At 49.2% G+C, this 22390-nt stretch overlaps 1 protein-coding gene across 1 annotated transcript in view; it reads right to left on the bottom strand.

Moving 5' to 3' along the window:
- The window catches only part of XYLT1 (xylosyltransferase 1), a 349663-nt gene that overhangs the window by 150584 nt on the left and 176689 nt on the right, over nucleotides 1-22390 (bottom strand). The window contains exon 3 of the mRNA XM_027961195.3: nucleotides 7125-7635. Within this exon, the coding sequence (XP_027816996.2) occupies nucleotides 7125-7635 (511 nt within the window). The remainder of the gene's footprint in view (nucleotides 1-7124; nucleotides 7636-22390) is intronic.

Below are 22390 nucleotides of genomic sequence, written 5' to 3'. Positions count from 1 at the left end.
TATGTGAAGTTCACATTCTGCTGACTGTAAATAAAGCTTTATTGGAACACAAACACAGCCACGCTGGTTGTTTATTTATGTACTTCTTGTGGCTGCTTTCTTGTCAGGTGGAGTAGTTACGACAGAGACCACATAGCCTGCAAGGCCCAGACTTACTATCTAGCCTTTCACAGAACACATTTGGGGAGCACTGGCCTGGGACGTCACCTGGCACTTACCGGGTGCCCAGTGAATGGGGTTTGATGATTTTTTTCTAGACTCACCATGGTCAGAGTCCCACCCTTTCCTTAAAAGCCCAAGGAAGACCTTTGGGATTTTATTTCAACCACAATGAACTGTGACTGGAAACCTCCTTGTTACTGGGTTTGCACCCTGCTCAGCATGAGATGAAAATGGGTCCTTTATGAGCCTTGCCTTTTGGCAAGTTGGCCCCATCCAGTTGGCCAGGCTGCAGGAGGGTCATCTGACTGCTGTCCATGAGCTGTCCATGGCTGTTCCCTCCTTGTCTCATCTGAGCCTTGCAGCCAAGATCTTTAGGAGAAAGCAGTATCCCTGCCCGACAGATGGGGACACTGAGGCAGGAGCCCCACCCAGGGCCTTGGTGCAGCGGAGCTGACATCCATGTCTCCTTTCTCCTCCCTGCCAGGCTGCTAGCCGTCATTCCACACTGTTCGTGTGTGTAGCCACCCCACTGCCCCCAGGGTGTGGAGATGTCCGGGAGCCAGCCCTACTGCAGCTGGCGGTGCCATGTGCCCGTCTCTTTCTGTCACAGACAACAGCCTCCTCACACCTTGCCACCTCTGGCCAGAAGCACTTTTGTCGGGAGACTCTGGTGTCCTGCAAAGCCTGATGGGTAGATGGGTTGTGCAGCCAGGGACAGCTGCCTTGTCATCAGAAACCTCCTTCCTGTCCATCCTCACCCCAGTACTGGAGCTGCTGCCCCAGCCATGTACACATGCTTGTAACTTCGCAGCCGGTCGGCTGACTCAAAAGAGACAGTCCTCGCTCATCACTCATCAGAGAACCATCAGCCACTTGGGTCCAGAGTCCCCATAAAGCCCACCCCGCTCCCAGTGACTGCTTTCCCTGGAACTTGTGTTTTTATTTCTCATTCTTCACCTGGACACTGGCTTTACCTGGTAGAGCAAAGGGTGAGGAGGTGCCAGAGGAACTGGGGTAATGGGTGGGGTCTCTCTTGAAATTTTTTTTTCTCTTTGAGGCATTTTAACTCAAGGTAGAAGGAGGCTGGTCGCCCATGAGCGCTACTGGAGACAGCATCTCAACATTTGAAAGTGAAAAGTGAAGATCGTTCAGTCGTGTCTGACTCTTTGTGACCCTGTAGACTATACAGTCCATAGAACTCTCCAGGCCAGAATACTGGAGTGGGTAGCCTTTCCCTTCTCTAGGGGATCTTCCCAACCCAGGGATCAAACCCAGGTCTCTTGAATTGCAGGCAGATTCTTTATCAGCTGAGGCACCAGGGAAGCCCAAGAATACTAGAGTAGGTAGCCTATCCCTTCTCTGAGGAACTTCCCAACCCAGGAATTGAACTGAGGTCTCCTGCTTTGCAGGCAGATTTTTTTTTTTTTTTTTTTTTTTTACCAGCTGAGCTATGAAATTAGAAGATGCTTACTCCTTGGAAGGAAAGTTATGACCAACCTAGACAGCATATTAAACAGCAGAGACATTACTTTGCCAACAAAGGTCCATCTAGTTAAGGCTGTGGTTTTTCCAGTGGTCATGTATGGATGTGAGAACTGGACTATAAAGAAAGCTGAGAGCTGAAGAACTGATGCTTTTGAACTGTGGTGTTGGAGAAGACTTTTGAGAGTCCCTTGGACTGCAAGGAGATCCAACCAGTCCATCCTAAAGGAGATCAGTCCTGAGTGTTCATTGGAAGGACTGATGTTGAAGCTGAAACTCCAATACTTTCGCCACCTGATGGGAAGAGCTGACTCATTAGAAAAGACCCTGATGCTGGGAAAGATTGAGGGCAGTAGGAGAAGGGGACGACAGAGGATGACAGGGGATGACAGGGGATGACAGAGGTTGGTTGGCATCACCGACTCGATGGACATGGGTTTGGGTGGACTCTGGGAATTGGTGATGGGCAGGGAGGCCTGGAGTGCTGCGATTCATGGGGTCGCAGAGTCGGGCATGACTGAGCAACTGAACTGAACTGAACTGAGCTACCAGGTAAGGCGACATTTAATTGTTCCAAATATAATGAGGCATTTCCTGACTAGAATGCCTCTTTCAGGTCAAATGGTCTTCACTGGGAAAGACATGTCTGCCCCTCACCAGGGTTGGTGTGTCTCTTGTGGCCAGGGTTCCCCAGGGAAGGTGTGATCCAGGAAGGCTTCCCCAAGGAGGCGGCATTTAGGCTAAGATCTGGAGAGGGAAGAGGTGAGAGCCACAGAAGATGGGGGGTAGTGGGCAGTAGGGGCAACAATGGAGGTGGCGTGGACGAGCATGAGAGAATAACTGAAGCACACAGGGCCTTGTCTGAAGATCAGAACGAGAGAACTGCAGCTGGGCAAGGGGCAGTCACCATGCAGCGGGCCCTCCACTCTTCAATACCCTCTTCACTTATTCCACCACACTGCGACGCTGCAGCTGACAGCCAAACACATTCTCTGTACCTTACCTGCCTGTGCACCAGGCATTTCACACACATGATCCCATTTCAGCCAACAGCCCTATGAGGACAGGGCACAATGATCTGTGCCCATTTTACAGATGAGAAAGCTGAGGCACAGGAAGTCAGAGTCACGTGGCTATCAAGAACAGAACCAGGATGCAAAACCCAATGTCTGCAGATCTTTGGATGGAAAACCGTTTTTCCAATCCATGCAGCCCTGGGCCCTCCATACAACATAGTTCAATTTCCATGAAACGAGGAAATCCTGCTGGGAGTGCCTGGAGGCCCTGTGGTGATTCTGGAGCCCAAGGAAGGAATCTGAGGCCTAGGCAACTGCAGGGGTGAGGTGAGGGCAGTGGGGTCAGGGCCACTGGGGCCAGGAATATGGGAGGGGGTAGGGACTGGTGACATGGAGCACAGGGGCTCTGGGAGCAATGAGGGGCCGCTGCGGGATTAGAAATAAGTCTCTCTGAGGCCAGGCTTGGGGTCCGATGGGACACGTGGCATCTCACTCCTTGTGGCTCTGAGTGGATGGTCTATAGATTGGTCCTTTCTTTGTGAAAATGTGTCAGCGTCCTAGCTGCTTCCTCCAGGAGGCAGAGAGTGGAGCTGGTGGGTCACAAAGGCAAGGAAGGTGTCCGCACAGAGCACACCACTCCGAGGTTCTAGACGCTCCTTTTCCCCCGAATGCTGCTGGGGTACAGGGACTGGAGGCATGGGGGTGGGATCAACGGCAGCCCTTAACACCAGCTGACACTTAACACCTATTCCCTGTCTCGGAATTTTTCAGACTTCCAGCCATGAGGAAGTGTTTCCTTAATTATATGCAACTTCCGGCATCCCGTCGGATGATGCTGAGCTTGGCAAGGTGACAAACGGTGCCCACGTCTGCGTGTGGACATGGATGTCTGCAGATGTTTACACACATGCTGACTTCCCCTCTCCTCCGCACTGGCTTCCTCACTGAACAGGACAGAAAAGGACCACGGAGCTGGAGCTCAAATCCCTCCTGAGCGGAGGGAAATCCGGGTGCCATGGTTTCCAGAAAGGGAACACCATCTCCGTATGGGGTGTAATTACATCTTAGCTTTCTGCAGAAGAATAGTTTATGGCTTAAATGCTATTAATTGTAAGCCGTTTTGTTCCACGGGAAGTTGTTCATTGATAACTACCCAATTAGGGTTATTTTGCAATTAGTCTATTCACAGTAAATTTATTGCAAAAGGGGGAGGCTGCGGTGCAATGAATGAAGTCCCTGTTGGGGCTGGGTGTGCCAAGGCCCTTACACGCCAATCTTATCAACCAGCTCCCAGGCCCCCAAAGGGTATGACACCTTGGCCGACGCAGCTGAGATCACGGGGGATGCCCTGTGCTGCACAGCTTCACTGGGGGTGTCTCAGAGGGACCCCAGTAAGTGTGGGGACCCCTTCCTCCACTGGCCACAACAGCCCTCTTGCTCCCTACAACTACAGATGGTGGAGAGAGATAGCCAGCAGGTTCAGAACATCCCCGAGGTCTGAGAATTTGGACTAAGGTGAAACTGCCTGCCTCTTGAGAAGGGAAAGGATCTGGGGTGCTTGCAGGCTCTGGCGCCTGAGAGCCAACACCAGCCCCACCGCCTGCTAGTTGTGCACCTCTGCCCACGGACTAAACCTCTTTGAGCCTCCATTTCCTCATCCATTAAATGGGTTGATAAAGAAACCGACCTCACAGGGCTGGTATGAGGGTTCAATGGGGTGGAAGGCAAGTGTTGGAGGTACTACTACACAGACTTGGTACCTAGCAGGAATCAGCAAACTATGGCCCCATGGGCCACGTGCTACCCACCGCCTGCTTTCATAAATTGAGTTTTTTTCAGAATAACCAAGTGCACTTGTGTATGTACCATCCTGGCTGCTTTTGTGATACAACAGCAGAGTTGAGGTGGTGTAATGGAGACTGCAAGGCCCATGAAGCCTCAAATATTTACTCTCTGCCCCTTTATAGAAAAAGTGCGACAACCCTTGGTACCCAGCGAGTGCCCCCTGCTATTCTCAAGGAAAGACAGGCAGCTCAGGCCTCTGCCAGGCCACGCACTAGGTCAGGGAAAGATTTTGGAAACATCTCTGCTTATTAAGTTAAACATCTGCCAAGTCAACAACATAATGGGAACCCTGGGACCACTTAGACAAGAGTCCCTGTGCAAGGGAGACACGAACCTTTTCTTTTTAAACCTTTCTATTGGAGAGTATAGTGGAGATACACATTTCCATCTGAACACTTTAAAATACAGATGAATTTGAGGTAAGGGTTGAAGCTGTCCCCACTGCACCCTGCCCAGAGGGGGCCCCATGAAGGGTTTGCCATGGACCCTTCCAGGTCTCTCTGCCCACTCACCCACATGGCCACCCCCGACCTGATCCACACCCTCCATCCTGTGACTGGAGGTCAACAGAGAAGCACGTGTGAGGGATGAGGAGCTGAATTTCAGCTCAAGTTCAGCCTCTGATTGGCTGACCTTAACCATAAGCCTCCTCCTCTCTGGGCCTTGTTTCTTATCTGCCCGGTGGAGAGATGGAATCAGGATTTCTCTAGAGGTGACCCAATCCTCTTTTCCTTGGGAGCCATTCTCACCTCGTACCTCCTGCATCAATAGGGATGCAGGATTGATGAGACATCGGGCATCTACTTGCCTGGCCTCCAAACCCTCTGACGCTGGGGGAACCAAGAGCCCTCTGCTCCCACCCCGCCACCCAGCCCAGCTCTGCAGTCAGCTTTCCTGAGGCTCTGACCTTCTGTCTGGACACCAAGACTGACCCAGCACCTCGTGGGCCCTCTTCTTTTCCACTCATGGACCCCTGCCCCACCCAGGTCTCCCCATGTGTCCTCCACACAATGAGCATTCGTTGGTATTTGAATTTAGAAGCAACAAGGAGGTATTAATATTTGGAGCCCTTGGTCGCTTAGTGAGGGACAGCGGGGTACCCCTGGCATTGACTATGGCCAATGAGAATGAGGGATGACCAAGAGCAAATTGTGAGTGGACCCCCAGGGAGGGCTAAGTGGGAAGACCCTTCGAGTACTTAATGCAGGTTGCTCCCTGAACAGATAAGGAAGCTGGAACCAGAGAGCCGAAGGCACTTTCCCTGTGAGTTCCTGGGGAAACTTGAACTAGAACACACATCGCTCCATTTCCAATGCATCGCTTTCTGTTTGCTCCCAGTGATATCGGCGCTTTCTTCTTTTTAGAGAAGTCTTTGGGACGCCGTCTGCATGGAGAAACCCATGGAGCAGACTAACTCACAAACTATTTGGGATGTAAGGTCTTCTATAAAGAAAGAATATCTGCTGACCTGCAGTGAGCTTGTGTATGTGGTCGTGGGAGGCAGGGCAGGCATGTGGATGTGGGTGAAAGAGCACTGACCCCCACGAGTTCTCTGTAGCCGGACAGTGGGAGCATGAAGGGTCTCCCTTCTCCAAGGTGGGTTTGAAACTTTCTGCCATAACATGTATTTATTTATTTATTTATTTATTTTGATCTTGAGAAACTATGACCTCACCCAGGATGGTGGGATCTCTATCTCAGGATGTCTCTACCTGTAGGCTTGTGAGGCCTCCTACAAGCTGTAAGACCTGGGGGAAGTTATTTTATGTCACTCAAATGAAAAATGACATGCTCCTGACGACAGTGCCAACCTCACTGGGCCACAGATGAGAAGAGCTGATGTAATGCAAATTGCCTGTGCTGTACCCAGGACACAGCGAGCGCTCAGTACCTGTTATTACTCCCCTTCTGCAGGCACTGGAAAAGGTGAAATGAACCAGCAAGGAACGCGTGTCAGTGGTGAGAGGTGAGATGCAGAGATGCACACACTGTGATACTTCACCTGTGCAGAGCCATCGCCCAGGCCCCCAGTTTCTGAGGACCCTCCCCTGCACTTATGAACATCACTTTTACAGCTTTGACCTCGTACCGCATGGCAGTGAGAGATCTGATTTATCATCAGAGGTCATCAGCAAGGAGAAGGGGGCCCAGTGTGGGGCAGGAGGGAAGCTGGTGGAGGGTGGGTGGGGGTGGGGGCGGGCGGAAGGGGAAGGCAACAACACAGAAGGAAGAAATTGTAGATGGAGGATGTTTTTTCAGAGCTCCCAATGTCAATGCAACCAACAGATCCTTTCAGATCCTATTCAATTACAGTAATATTCATGTCAATTTTAATCCCCATATTCTGCTGAGAGAGGAAACAATCCGTATCAATACTATTGCCACCTACACCTTCCACATTAGCCCTGATTGCACTGCATTTTATCCTTTGTCATAAAGGCAACTGGTTAACGCTGCAACAAAAGGTAATTTGATTTGGGGAAACTTCCCATGCAAGATTTTGGAATTCGCAGGAAGGTCCAAAACAAATGATCTCGTGTCTTGACTTAGGGTTTGAAAATTAAGGGCAGTCGCTGGGAGAAGGTCTGAGGACGTGAGCAGAGCGGGGCTGGGGCTTACCTTCGAGCGGGCAGAGCCGAGTCACCTTCTCGGGCATCAGCAGCCCGAGCCTGTGGCGGCAGTAGGTCTCTCCGATCTCCTGGCGGCAGTGCTTGGACTTGGAGCGGGACAGCGCGGAGATGGCCTCCTTGCCCGAGATGTCACACCTGAGGGGCTGGTCGGGTTTGGCCTCGGGGGAGCTGCCCCCGCTCTTGCGGGCGTGGGGCAGTCGAGGGGCGTCCTTGCCGCGGCTGCCGTTCACCGCGACCCTCTCGCCGGGAGGCAGCACCTCGTTGGGACCTTTCTCCGGGGACGGACGCCCCCGCCCTTTCTCCTCCTGCTCCCGCTTCCTCTTCAGAAGCTCCTTCTGTCCTCTCGGGGGCTTCTTCGTCAGCTCGGGCTGGTGCTTCTGCTTTTGAGTTCTGGGTGCAAAGTTGCTGTTGTCTACGTTCTCAAAATCCTTGGGCACTGAGTTCTCATTGTTGCTGTCTGTTCGCACTTTCTCTTTGGGCCGGTGAGAGAAGTAGCCGTCCTAAAGAAGACAGAGACAAAACACAGAAGAGAATCTTGACTGAGCCGTCAGGCTAAGCAGGTGGGCTCTGGAGGATGGGGCTCGTAGGTTTGGAGGTTTGAGCCCTGGTGTCACACGCCCTGCGTTTGCTATGAGCTTCACCTTAGACTTCATGTTAGATCTTTCTCTTTGAACTCCGTTTCTCAACCTGGAAATACAAGACGTTTCAACTAGAAAATAAAACTTTGCAACCTCTAACATGCTTGGACTATGATCCTCAATGCTTGTTATTAACCACACTCCCTTTTCACGTAAGTCTCCTTGAGTGTTTCTGCCACTGGAATCTAGACAGTTTGTTCTGAATTTCCTGTTTAAATTCCAGCAGAGAGCGCTGTGATGGTTAATGGCTAGCAAAGCCATAATAAAGCTATAAGGGGAGAAAACACTGGTAGGATAATATTTACTTTCCATTGCCTTTAAGACATGCTCCTAGATCCATTTCCATAAGAGAAATGAGACCATGTCATAGTTAATTCTGGAGGGGAGACATCACCAGCTATCTCAGCAAGAATGTGTCCTTTATAGGACAATCCTTACAATGAACCCAAGACTAGGTGACAGTTTTGTGTTTGAGCTTTGACTCTTGATGCTCGTATCTGGAGCAGAACTGATTAAGTCATCCGGCCGGCACGGGGTGGGTCAAGAGAAAAGCCAAGAGTCATTTTTGAGACAGTAAGTCTTTCCAGGAAGAGGGGCACCTAGAACTCAGCTTCTCCATGGTATGTGGGCCCTGGCCATTTTGAGCTTGGATCAAATGCACTGGTCAACTAACGTCCTGCATCATTTCCAAAATACAGCACTTCTGTTTAGAGCCCATTACGAAGACCTTAACCTGAAAGAGAATCCACTGGGCCAAAGCTAGTCAGTCAGAGGGGACACAGAGGCCACGGAGAACTGAGGCTAATTGACTCTTTAAATCCATTGCTATAGTAACACACTGGCAATGAGTAGCAATCCTGAGGGCAGACATCCTCATTCATTTTCCTAAATGTGACCACTGAAGGTTCTCAAGGAGGGCGCTGGAGGAACAGAGCTGTAGAGGCAGTGCTGGTGCCCAGGAGGGGCTGCCGAGCAGCGGACACTAAGTGCTTCTCCTCCTTTAGCAGTCCTGCAAGCTATCGCCTGCCCTGAGCCAAATCCTCCATGCCATTTGTTTTTGTTAATAAAGTTTTATTGAAACATAGCCATGCCTATTCATTTATGGGTTGTCTATGGCCACTTTCCTGCTACAACAGCAGAGGTGAGTGGTTGCCATAGAGACTATCTATCTGGCCTGCAAAGCTTAAAATACTTCTATCTGGCCCTTTAAAAAACACTGCAGACCCCAGCTCTCTAGGATTGTGAGTTTAGAAGGTTCCCCTTCTCTGGGCTTGGCTTGCTTGCCCTTGTCTCTAATGTCCCCATTTGGTCCAGCAATGTGTCTACCCAATTCTTACCTTTGTTTCATCTCCCCTAGCATCAACCACCAATTTCAGAGTCCATAGGAATGAAAGCAACACTAAGATACCTCATGCCCATTCTGTAAGTTGATGTTACTTTTATTCTCATTTTGCAGGTACTGCATTGGCATCAGTGACCCATCAAGGTAACCCAGGCAGTTGGTCGTGAAGCTGGGATTCAAACCAGATAGGTGGCTGACTTCTGCCCTGGGCCATGAGATCCACCAGCCACTTCCAGGGAGCTGCAGAGCCCTTGTGATTCCCCTCACTCTGTCCCCTTAAGCCCGGCATTCCCTCCCATTCACTCTCACCCAGCTAAACGGATCTGGGACAGGCATGTCATCTCCAAAGAGCCGTCTCTAGGCTGGCCAGTGGCCATCAGGTGTCAGGAAGTCACAGGAGAGGGAGAGGACAGTAAGGAGGGGCCACATAGCACCAGGGTGGCAGCGGCTGGAGGCCGTGGATAGAAGCCTGAAATAAGGAGACACCGAGAGACAGTGCAGTCTGTGTTCTGCCACAGAGAAGCTGCTGGTCATCCACGGGAGCCAGCCTGTCATGCTGGTCCATAAAGGGGAACTTCCGGTTCTAGCACCTATTTCCGGCTTTTCTCCCGCGTGCATCTTGTAGGAAATCCCCCTCAAGTGGGGGCCATGCCTCTTGTTGAAACCTACACAAACTTCACTGCTATTCCTCTTTTCTTTCTTTCTGTCCAGAGACCCTTGAAAACTCCCAAGCAGCCTCTCAGATGAATTCTCTGAGCTGTCCCTGTGAGCCAGTCGCTATATGCCGCTGATTCACAGGTATTACTTACTGCATGCTGAAAATCACTCCCTAAGGGGTATCCCCTCACTATTTTACAGAAAGAGGAGCCAAGGCTTGCTTGTTGCTTTCACCCCCTTGGGCATGTTATCAGGTGCCAGGCAGTGTGCTAAGCCCATCCATGTGGTAAATCATTTAACCTTCAGAAGTAAATTCTGAATAACAGAGGAAGATACTACCATTCTCTCATCTTACAAAAGAGGGGAAAAAAGCTTGGGGATATTCAGTGATTTGTGTGATGTTATCTAGCGAAGGCTGTGAACTTGCACCTGTCTAATTCTAAAACTTGTGGTAGTTTTGTGCCTCTTCTGTTCAGTTGAAAAGTCAAGGGTGGAGCATTTAGTGTCCCTTCTCTGTGACAGAGTGGATGGGGTCTTTGCATACATTAGCCTAGGTTGGAATGGACTGGATGGGGGGATGCTATTCAGTAAAGCTCTTGACAAATATTCCAGTTCTCTCCCTTCCTGGCACATGATACAATTGCACTTCCCATCCCCTGCAAATGAGGCACAGCCAAGCAACTTGCTGTGGCCAAGACAAGTGACCGGGGCCAGGCACATGGTGCCTTGTCCCTTCCTCCCCGGTAGCATCCAGCCACACTCCCGATGGTGAAGGCCCTGTAACTCCACCAGCCCTCCATGGGCAGAATAAACCTCTGTGGATTTTTGTCCCTGAGGCTTGGGGATCTTCGTGACTGCAGCATGCTCTAACTCATCCTGATTAATACAGGAGACAACTATCTGCTTTCTTCCTCTTAGCTGACCTCAGATACAAGACCCAATTTCATATTACTTTTTGCCTCTAACAGCCAAAAAATCAGTTTGATGACACTTGCTGTCCAAGGATGTGAGTTTAAATTCTGTCCCTAAGCCCATTTTCTAGAAGTTAACAAGAAGGCAGAGAGTAAGCAGAAACCCCCACAGCCACATGTATCCACTCTTACCAAAAACGTCCTAAGTGCAGTGCCTGGGTTGTTCTCTTTCCTTGTTAACTGATGATCACCAGTTTATCCCCTGAGCAGAAAACCTCCATAAAAATTTCAAAAGCTCACATTCTCCACTACTTTCTGGCAGAACTTCTTTAAGCAACACCAGACACAGGAAACACTGTAATCAATGAAGCTAATCTGACTGTCAGAAAACGGCTGGTTCCTCTGGTTAATTTGTGACATCAGGACCAGGGGCCACCATCAGTTCTAATAGGACTCGAGATTAATAAGGGTTGCCCACTCAGAGACACCCACACAACAGGGACTGTCAGCTCTGCGTGACCCCATGGCCTTCCCCCTGGCCCCACGTGCTACTCAGCTGTCAAGGGAAACCAAAAGATTTGAGTGTGAGAGGAAAGGGAAATATTTTGTCTTCTGGCACGAAGAGCTCACAGGTATTCGATAGCTTCCAGAAAAGTCACTGAGGCATAGTCAGTGAGAATCAGGCATCACTCAGGGGCCTAAGATCTCGGTCACGCTGAGTCAGGGCTGTTTTCTACAGCAGTTGAGTTCTCCAACACCTTCCCCCAGGGGTTTTCTTTCTTTTTTGTGCACTTTATTTTACTGTGGTGAGAACACGTAACAGGAGATCTACCCTCTCGGCAAACATTTCCAGTGCCCCATACAGTCTGCTACCTACAGACACAAGGCCATACAGCAGATCTCTAGAATGTATTCACCCTACACCACCAAGACTTTATGCCAGCCACTGGCCACTACCATCCTACTCTCTGATTCTCTGAGTTGGATTGTTTTATTTATTTATGTAAAGTTGAAGGCAGACTCTTTTTTTGGTGGGGGGCATGCCACATAGCATATGAAATCGTACTCAGTTCCCCCACCAGGGATTGAATTTTCACCCTCTGATTTGGAAGCACAGAGTCTTAACCACTGGACCACCAGGGAAGCCCTGAACTTGACCATTTTAGATTCTCATGTAAGTGGATCAAGCAGCATTCGTCTTTCTGTGTCCAGCTTATTTCATTCAGTATTAACATCCTCTGGGCTTCCCTGGTGGCTCAGATGGTAAATAATCCACCTGCAATGCAGAAGACCGGAGTTCGATCCCTAGGTCAGAAAGTTCCCTTGGAGAAGTGAATGGCTACCCACTCCAGTATTCTTGCCGGGAGAATTCCATGGACAGAGGAGCCTGGTGGGCTACAGTCCATGGGGACACAACTGAGCAGCTTTCATCTTCATCCCTCTTTCATACCAGCATCCTTGAGCTTCATCCATGCTGTCACATACGGCAGGATTTCCTTCTTTTTCTAGACCGAATAATATTCCATTGTACGAATACACTACATTTGCTCTATCCATTTATCCCTCAACCCTTCTATACCTTGGAGAAGTATCACTCACTTTCCCCTTAACTCTTCACCTGCTCGCCAAGAGGCTAATGGGCCTCAGTTCTTCTCTCCTCCCCCAGGAGATTCAAGATCCAGACATCCAAGCCCAGGTTCCCTTCCCTGTACAAACCAACTGTGGGAGGTTTCCAGGCAAACACATGTGAGACAATCATCACACCTTTGGCACCCATGTCCCCTTAAACTCTGGCCCTTCACGCACCCTGTGTCCCTAATCCCCTCGAGCACCCAGTGAAGCCACAGCATGAGTCCTAACGAAGGGGAGGAAACTGAGGCACAGGGAAGTGGAGTAACCTGACCAAGAAAAGAAAGTGATGCCGGAAGTGTGATCCGAACTCTGCCTGCCTCAGTGTCCTCATCTGGAAAACAGGGATTCGAAAATAAGGCATCATGGGTGTTTGGTGATGATGAATGTATATAAAACTTCTGGAGTGTGTCTGCCACACCCAAAGCAGGAAGAAGAAAAAGCAAAGAAGCGTCCCCACCAATTAATACTGGACCTCCACTGTCTCACCCATTATGGTCTCCACCTGGAAGACAGATGGATTATTATTTCTTCACGATGATCTACTAGCTGCGTCCCTTTTATTCTTAAGCAATCCAACACTCTCACCTTGGGTTATTTATGTAAATGCAACCCTTTGACTTATTTTATTTCAATGCACTTATTGCAATGATTGCCCTTTCAAATGTTCACACGCGAGCTCCAAAACTCTTAATTGCTCTGCTGTTGCCTTACCTCTCAGCTGCTGCTAGAATCCATTTTTATTCCGGAGAAATAATTAAATGCAATAATGTCCTCCACTCCCATTCAACCTTGGGCATGTTTAGAGCCCATTTCAATCAGGTAGAAATATGCCAAGTGCAAGATGGCTTTGAGAGGTGGGTTACATGGCCCAGGCTGCTATGCTGGAGACACCTGGGTCTGCTTCTGTCCTTCCTGGTTCTTAACTGTTCAGACTTCAGGATGGATTTTTCCTTGCGTGATCAACTGAATCTGCTTGATCAACTGAATCCCCCCTCCCGCCACACCCCAGTCCTGTTTTGGAGTGGAGGTGGGTTCTACATGCTCCACTCATTGATAAACATTTGCTCTTATTTTTGTGTAGAAAGGACACCAAACAGGAAAGGAGGAGACCCAGGGGTCTGTCTTGCTTTAGCGATTGTCAGATTTTCTCATCTATACGATAACAGGTTCTGTGTGATGCTGCTGAACATTCTCTGAATCGACCATTAAACAATACGATTGACTAACAAAGTTCTGCCATTTCAAATCGTTGAGGAATAGCTGATGGATTTTAAGAGACCAGGGATGGAGGGGTAGATGGGTGCTCCTAAGCGCATGGCCTCCTCCCTGCTTCATCCTGTGATCGTCTTCTCCAGTAGCGCTTTGACCTGGGATAGATGATTCATCTTCAAATCCCTCATCCATCCCAGGGGCTACGGCTGGCACCTCTCTCCCCATAACTGAGAACCGCTGAAGCACAGTGACTGGCGCATACAAGGTGCTAACGCAACATGCACCTGTTAGAAAATACGTGCACAGTGCTGACTCCGCCCCAGGCTCTGTTTCCAAGCCTTCTCTACCGACTCACTCATCTGATTCTCACGAGGATCCTGTGAAAGAAATGCTATTATTCTTCCCATGTTTTGGATGGGAGTACGGAGGTTCCAAGAAGTTAAGGGACTAAATCCAGCTCTAGGAAGTGGAGGAGCCAGCATTGGAACCCAGGCAGTTGAGGTCTAGAGGCCACACCCACCGACACTGCCCGCCTCTCGGCTGCTCTGAGGACCAGGGAGGGTGCCAGAAGGGAGCCCCGGCCAGGTGCACCGTACAGGCATGAGGGCACCCATCCCACCCGCTCACTCATCACCACCCACTTACAGCTTCCTTTCATGCCATGTGGATGCACGGCCAGCTGAGTAGCTGTCCGCTGGTGAACTCAGTGTCTGAGGCTTCAGTCCCATCACCAAGGTGACCAGGGTCATTGAGAGGGACACTTGGGGGAGAAGCCTGCACCTGCTTCCAAAAGGACGGCTGTGCCAGGGCAGTTGCAGTGTGCCTAGCTGCACCCAATTAGGACATGCAATTACCCCAGCTGCCAATGCAAACAGACCTCACAGAGGCCCCTCGCTGGCTCATTCGTATGCACAGAGAATGGCAGGGCTGGCCAGCACTCAGAAACTCGGGGCCTCGCCGGGCATGGGCAGGCCAGGCTTTCATAAAACCCTCAATAATAAGCCTGGTGTAATTTAGCAGATTTAGTCATGTTAACGGGATGCGCAGCTTTGGGTGAGGAGGGAGGGAACTGCATGGGTACCACTGGCTTGACTTGGAATCCAGCCTCTGCCCCTTAACTCTGAGATACGGGGAAAGGAGCTTAGCCTCTCAGGGCCTCAATTTTCTCATCTACCAAAAAAGACGGGGTCGGAAGACCTACTTTGCAAAGGTGAGGGAGAGATTAAATAATAGGGCGCACCCATATTTAATTCTAGTTAACAACAGAACATTTAGCACGAGGCTTGATACATACTCAGCACTCAGTTGACATTTTTAGCTGGTGCTCCATCACCCAGTGAGTAGACTTAAAACATTTGGAAGGGCAGGGTGGGGAGGTGAAGTGCAATCAAGTCTATCAGGCCTCTGCCACTTGCTCACTGTGTGACCCAGGCACAGTATCTAACATTGAGAGCCTCAGTCTTCCTCTCTGTAAAATGGGCATAATAACTAGTACCTGCCTACCGGCACTTTTATGAGAGTTCAGAGAGTTAACACATGTAAAGCACTCAGGATAAAGCCTAGACCTGAATAAATGTTAGCTACAATGGACTAAACTGGAATTAATGCTTACAGTGATGATCTAATGAAGTGGTTCTCAAAGTGTGCTCTGAGAACCCCTAGGGGGACCCTTAAAGGTCACTACTTTCATCATAATTTGAAGATGTTATTTTCCTTTATTCACTCATCCTCTCACACAAGCACACAGTGGAGTTTTGCAGAGGACCCATGATGTGTGAAATCGCAACAGATTGAAAGCAGAAGCGAATGTGAGAATCCAGCTGTCTTCTATTAAGCCAGATATTACAAAGATTTGCAAAAATGCAAAACAATGCCTCTTCTCACGAAATTTGTTTTGGTTGTGTAAAACATTCGTATTTTTCATAAAAGTTTTTACTTATACAGACACATAATGAGTTATGATTATTTTAAGTAAATCAATAAATAACCATTGTTGAGAATGCCCTAGTTTAAACTTCAACATATAACAAATAATTGATAGATATAACCTACATAAAGAAAAGCTCCTTGGAGGTCCAAAACAATATCTGAAAATAGAAGGGGGTCCATGGAGACCAACAAGTTTAAGAATTGCCAACATAATACAGACTTATCCGAAATACCTACTCATTGAGGAAATAAAAAGTTGAGGACTTTTTTACGTTGGGTTTTTCTCTGTACAGCAGGCCTGTGGGTTTGTATTTTACTTGCATACACGATAAATACACACACAGGTGGAAATCTAGGTCAACTGGAAATGCAGTGATGATAAATAGTTTTATAGAGAGAGGCAGAACCCTAAAGGCCTGGGACACCCTCTGGGAGGAAGACCGACTTGCTGGCAAAGATGCTCCCTTTGACCAAACTCTAGCCAAGCCCCTCTGAGCCCTTTCTCAACATGGCCTCAACCTTGGCCTGTAAAGACTAGAGCAAACATTAACATCATTTCTGACAGCTCAAGGACACAGCCCTTGGGTGATTCTAGTCCCCTTCTAGCGCCTGCCTGAGAACACAGAAGGCTGCCCACAGAATCGAGTTTGCTCCAGCTAACCCCCTAAGACAGGGCCCCAGCATCCCTCCCAGCCCCTGTGCAAGGGAGAGGACTAGCTTGGAGAAGCGCCAGCCGGCAAACCTAGATGAGTTTCATCGGGACAGGGCCCCCCACCCGCTTCCTGCTTTCTGTCCTTTCTCACTGCCCTGACGCTGCTCAAGCCCTGCTCATGCCCTCACTATGCCCTCACACTCCCTTTAAGAGACCAGTCTCTCCGTACAAGTCTCAGTGGCGTTCAGTTCACACTGGACCCATTCCCCCAGTGCAACAAGATCTCACCCGTTGAAATCTGTCCTTATGGCCTTGTTTATCCCTGGCATTGCCTAAGGCCACGTGGCCTGGACCTCAACTCCGTATTGCTGTGTCCACACAGGAGTCCAGACTGGACCCACAATGTCCTTCTAGCCCCACCAGGAGGGTGTGACAGTCACAATGAACAAGCCAGTCTAGCTTCAGTAACAAAGCCTTCTGGATTTCTCCAAGACAGACTTTCTCAACTGTGATGTTAGGGACATCTGGGGGCAAGTCACGTCTCTGTGGAGGCTGTCCCGTGCATTCTAGAGTGTTTAGCAGCACCTGTGATCTCTCCCTATTAGACAACAGTAACACTCATGTGAAAACCAAAAATGTCTCTAGACACTGCCAGACATACCCTCGGGGCCAAAAATCACCCCTGGTGGAGAAGCACGGCTCCACAGGCATGCGCTCCAGAGACCCCTGTTGCAGCCTCAGTGGCTCAAGCCGTGCTCCCATGTGGCAACAACAGCCCCAAGTGACCAGTCCAAGTGGACAGAACAGAAGAGCTAGGCCAGGGAGAAAGAGATGGCCACAGAAAGGGCCCAAGTTAACTAAGGAAAGGCATACTGGAGGGAGCAGGGAGGATCTGGAGGAGGTGGGGAGAAACTGCGCCTGCAAGGGGGGAAGTGGGAGGAGGGTTAGACTCCCCAGCTGGAAATGGGGTCACCCTGAGGAGGGGAGACATTCATTCAAGCAAGTGGCTAGACCCCAAGCTGCTGGCACATCCCTAATTTAAGCTGTTGTTGTTTACTCTCTAAGTCGTGTTCATCTCTTTGCAACCCCATGGACTATATAGCCTGCCAGGCTCCTCTGTTCATGGGATTTTTCAGGCAAGAATACTGGAGTGGGTGGCCATTTCCTTCTCCAGGGGATCTTCCTGACCCAGGGATCGAACCTGTGTCTCCTATAATGGCAGATGGATTCTTTACCACTGAGATACCAGGGAAGCTCCCCAATTTAAACCAGAGGTGATAACTGGGACTTCATGGTTGTATCAAGGGGTTGGTTTGCTTCATACGGGGTACTCATGTCTCGGTTTATAGTCCCAGCCAACATTTCAAGGTCTAGAGATTCCATCTTAAAATTTGGATTTCCACCCCTCTTGAAGCACCAGGAGGCCTGGCAGCAGTGGGCTGGGATTCTGCATGTGATGCCCGTCTGGGACTGAGCAGTGGCTGGTAGTATTGAGAAGGGGTGGCTGCTCTACAGATCATCACGCTCTTGTCCAACGTGGCGCAGGTCCCCTCACCCACTGCACGTTGTGAGCCTGCTTAAAACCAAGGACCCAAGATTGTCAAGCAACTCAACTTCAGAGCCTTGCCTTAAAGATCTCAAGAGTCCTTAAGGAATCCTTTTATTCCAGGGTTTTCCATAGACGTGGGACTGCCCCTCGAGGGGTGTTCTTAAAACACGTTGCCCATTTTGGTTGCCACAATGACTGTGGGATGTTCCTGGCAGAGAGTGATGGGGGCCACCAGATCCCTAGCAAGCATATTTCCAAAGCACTGAAGAACCATCCCACATCCGGCAGGACTTCTGAATGTCTCTACCTGTCATGCGGGCGAACAGCTGGTTTTTAATTATGCAGTTCAGGAACCTCATACAAATTTACATATGACAGAGTACTTTTGAGTGATTTCAGTAGAACTGAATTTTCCAGGAAAGTAACTATCTTTAACTCAAGGGGAGATCTTACATCATTCAGAATTTTAGCATGATTTTTAAAAAATCCTGTCATCAACAGCCACACAAGCCATGTCTGTAGGTTACCAACAAACACACCTGTTCTCCACCTGCATTTGTGATTGTAATTCTTGGTGAGTCAACATCCGGCACCTGACCTTCTCATGTGTCTTCTAGCCCCTTGACACAAAGGGAGGCCCGACAGCTGGCAACATCAGCATCCCTGGGAGTCTGTTAGAAATGGAGGTTCTCAGGCTCCCGCCTGGACCAGTAAATCTGCATTTGAACAAGATGCCCTGGGGGATTGTCCGCACATTACAGTTTGGGAAGTGCTTGTCTGGAGGTGTTATGCCTGATCACTTACAGAACAAAATACACATTATTTTTATTTCAAATTACTTTGAACACATTTGTTATATTATTATCAAGGCAGTGTATTGATCTGTTTCAGAGCTGCGAGTGTAAGCAGGATGTAACAAGTATGGATTTCATTTCACAATAGATAAAAGGAATTATTTTAAAAGACTTATTGCATGAAGAGGGGCTGGGTGCGACAGGGTTGAGAATCACTGGTTCATTCACCCTACATACTTTAACTGGGTGCCTACTCCCTGCCAGGCATGGAGGAGGCAGAGGAGAGGAAAGGGACTTAAGACACGCTTCCTGTTGTTGGTGGAGTTCTGACACGCGAGAGGGAAGCGGGAGTGGACACACAGTGTTTCAGGATGAGAGCGAAGGGAGGCAGAGTGGCGATGAATGTGTGCCAAGGGTTTCATCAAGAATCCAGGTCCAAGGAGAGCAGAGGAGGTTTTCACAAAGAAAGCAGTTTTCCTGCCCGAACTTCAGAGGAAAGCATGTTTAACAGGCAGACAGGGAATCACGGGCAAGCAAGCCCAGCGGAACTCAAACTTAGTAATAACAACGATAGTAGCTAACACTTATAGAACCTTAAGTCTAAGCACTGCACTAACACTTGACACTTGATTATCCTTAAAAATTCCAGAACAATGTGTTAATGAACTCAGTGGGGGGAAATGTATCTCTATATCAAATCTGCACATTGAACACTTTAAATATCGTACAATTTTGTCAATTAGACCTGAATATACATACCTAATTAAAAGATGCTTTTTAATTATACCTAATTAAAAGACACATGCTCCTTGAAGAAAAGCAATGGCAAACCTAGACAGCATATTAAAAAGCAGAGACTTAACTTTGCCGACAAAGGTCTATCTAGTCAAAGCTACAGTTTTTCCAGTAGTCATGTATGGATGTGAGAGTTGGACTATAAAGAAAGCTGAGCACCGAAGAATTGATGCTTCTGAACTGTGGTGTTGGAGAAGACTCTTGAGAGTCCCTTGGACTGTTAAGAGATCCAACTAGTCAATCCTAAAGGAAATCAGTCCTGAATATTCATTGGAAGGACTGATGCTGAAGCTGAAGCTCCAATACTTTGGCCACCTGACGCAAAGAACTGACTCATTAGAAAAGATCCTGATGCGGGGAAATTTTGAAGGCAGGAGGAGAAGGGGACGACCGAGGATGAGATGGTTGGATGGGCATCATCGACTCAACGGACAGGAGTTTGAGCAAACTCCGGCAGACAGTGAAGGATAGGAACTCCTGGCATGCTGCAGTTCATGGGGTTGCAAAGAGTCAGACACGACTTGGCAACTGAACAACACCACAGCTGACAAAAAATCCCAGAACAACTCTTTTGGGTAGGTACTATTAGCGTCCTTGTCATGGTGAAGGGGCTTGCTATGAAGCTTGCAATGAAGCTATGAGCCACCCTGCAGAGCCACCCAAGATGAACAGGTCATAATGAAGATGTCTCACAAAAGGTGGTTAGGTAGCATCGCAGAAGAAACGGACATGAATTTGAGCAAACTGTTGGAGACAGTGGAGGACAGAGGAGCCTGGCATGCTGCAGTCCGTGGGGTCACAAAGAGTCAGAGACAACTTAGCGGCTGAACAACAACAACTAACATTTGACAGGTGAATGTATGGAGGCACAGAGAGGTTAAGTAACATGCTCCAAATCACACAACATGGGTATAAAACCTACACTCTACTCCCTAGGGCTGTTAACAACCAGCCTTGGTGGAGTGTTCCATGGGTACCCAAAACAACCCCTAGGGGGTGACTCCACCTCCAGCAAAGACCCTAACAGAAAGCAATCACTAAGTGGGCTGAGACCTTTAAAGAAGAGAGGGGGTCAGCAGGCAGACAGTTACTTGAATAACTTGGGTCCCTGGTGTGAAGTCCTCCTGCCTTTCTGCTTTGTCTCTCTTGTTGTTCAGTCACTCAGTTTTTGTGACCCCATGGACTGCAGCACACCAGGCTGCCCAGTCCTTCACCATCTCCTGGAGCTTGCTCAAATGCATGTCCATTGAGTTGGTGGTGCCATCTAATCAGCTCATCCTGTCATCCCCTTCTCCTCCTGCCTTCAATCTTTGCCAACATCGGGATTTTTTTCCAGTGAGTCAACTCTTTGCATCAGGTGGCCAAAGTACTGGAGTTTCAGCTTCAGCATCAGCCCTTCCAATGAATATTCAGGACTGATCTCCTTTAGGATTGACTGGTTGGATCTCCTTGCAGTCCAAGGGACTCTTAAGAGTCTTCTCCAACACCACAGTTCAAAAGCATCAATTCTTGGCTTCCATAACTTGAGGCTAACTCAGTTCTGTACTCCCCCAACCCACCAAGCTACTTGTCATGGTTTTGATTCCCTACACACCTTCCCTGAGTCTCTTGTCCCAGCTCCTGGGACGCACTCCTTGTTTCGGCATCTCCTGTTTGTGCTCTTCTCCTGTCTTGGTCCTCTGGGGAAGGGGCCCTTGAGGAGACAAATGGGCCTCCTGCTGATGAATCCCCATGCCCTCCCCCCGCCTCCTGCCACAAGTGGGTAATGAATGACCCACTTGTAAGCTCATTACTACAGAGTCTCTGAAGAAATGTAAATGCTCACGGAGCCAGTGAGATAAATAAGGAAAGATGCCTGTAAATAAATAAATATATATGCACTTATACACACACACAAACCCAATTAATTTACACCATCTGAAAGTCAGAGCCATTTGGGGTGGGGAGAGGGAGCAAGGGAAAGACACCTAATATTGCCATCCATGTGATTTCAGGGCTGAGCGTCCCAGCAGCTGCCAATAAATTATCTTTACTAGGCAGAGGCACAAATGAATATGCTGCTGTCGTCTCCCTAAATCTCCGTTATGAGCCTGTGCTTGCCTTGGCCCACCCTCCCAGGGACGGGGCCTCCATGCAAAGTTTTACAGGCTAAGTTCCTGAAGAAGGTTGCCTGTTTACGGGCCTGCTGCGCTGCTGCTGCTAAGTCGCGTCAGTCGTGTCCGACTCTGTGCGATCCCACAGACAACAGCCAACCAGACTCCACCGTCCCCGGGATTCTCCAGGCAGGAACACTGGAGTGGGTTGCCATTTCCTTCTCTAATGCATGAGAGTGAAAAGTGAAAGTGAAGTCGCTCAGTCGTGTCCAACTCTTTGCAACCCCATGGACTGCAGCCCACCAGGCTCCTTCATTCATGGGATTCTCCAGGCAAGAGTACTGGAGTGGGGTGCCCTTGCCTTCTCCGGTTTACGGGCCTAACCCTCGGCAAATTGGAGAAGCCGCACTGACACTTCCTATTCATGTGAGGGTTCGGCATGCTGTGCAGAATGGCCCAGGTGGCTCAGCTGTAAAGAATCCACCTGCAATGCAGGAGACATGGGTTTGATCCCTGGGTCAGGAAGGTCCCCTGGATGGAGGCATGGCAATCCACTTCAGTATTCTTACCTGGAGAATCACATGAACAGAGGAGCCTGGTGGGCTATAGTTCTTGAGGTCATAAAGAGTCAGACACGACTGAGTGACTGAGCACGTGGGCAGACAAAGAATGGCCACCTCCGCTGGGGGCTGTGGATGGAGGTGAGCCCACTTTAACACCTTTGGAAAATGACCTCTGCCTCCTGGCCTGAGGGGGCTGTGCTTCATGGGTGGCATGTGCTGTTGTAACCATGCTTCTTACAAGCCCCTGACATTCTCTGTCGGGCTTCAGGACAGAAAACCTCCTCACAACCAACTTTTGAGTGTCCTGCTCTCCCCTGAAAGGAGCGTTCTGGTGTCTCCCTTCAGAGGGTATGTGGCTGCTGTTCATCTCTCACATTGTGCTGAGCCAAAAGGGGGCAATGGGCAATCATGGCCCCCGGGACATGCTGACGGGTTACAGGAGTGTGCTCTGAGGTCACTCTTCAGAGTTTGAAACTTGGCCCTGCCAC

This window comes from Ovis aries, chromosome 24 (genome assembly GCF_016772045.2).
Source record: "Ovis aries strain OAR_USU_Benz2616 breed Rambouillet chromosome 24, ARS-UI_Ramb_v3.0, whole genome shotgun sequence".
Lineage (NCBI taxonomy): Eukaryota > Metazoa > Chordata > Mammalia > Artiodactyla > Bovidae > Ovis > Ovis aries.
The sequence above is the reverse complement of the archived record's forward strand: the minus strand, read 5'-3'. Positions and strand labels throughout refer to the sequence as shown.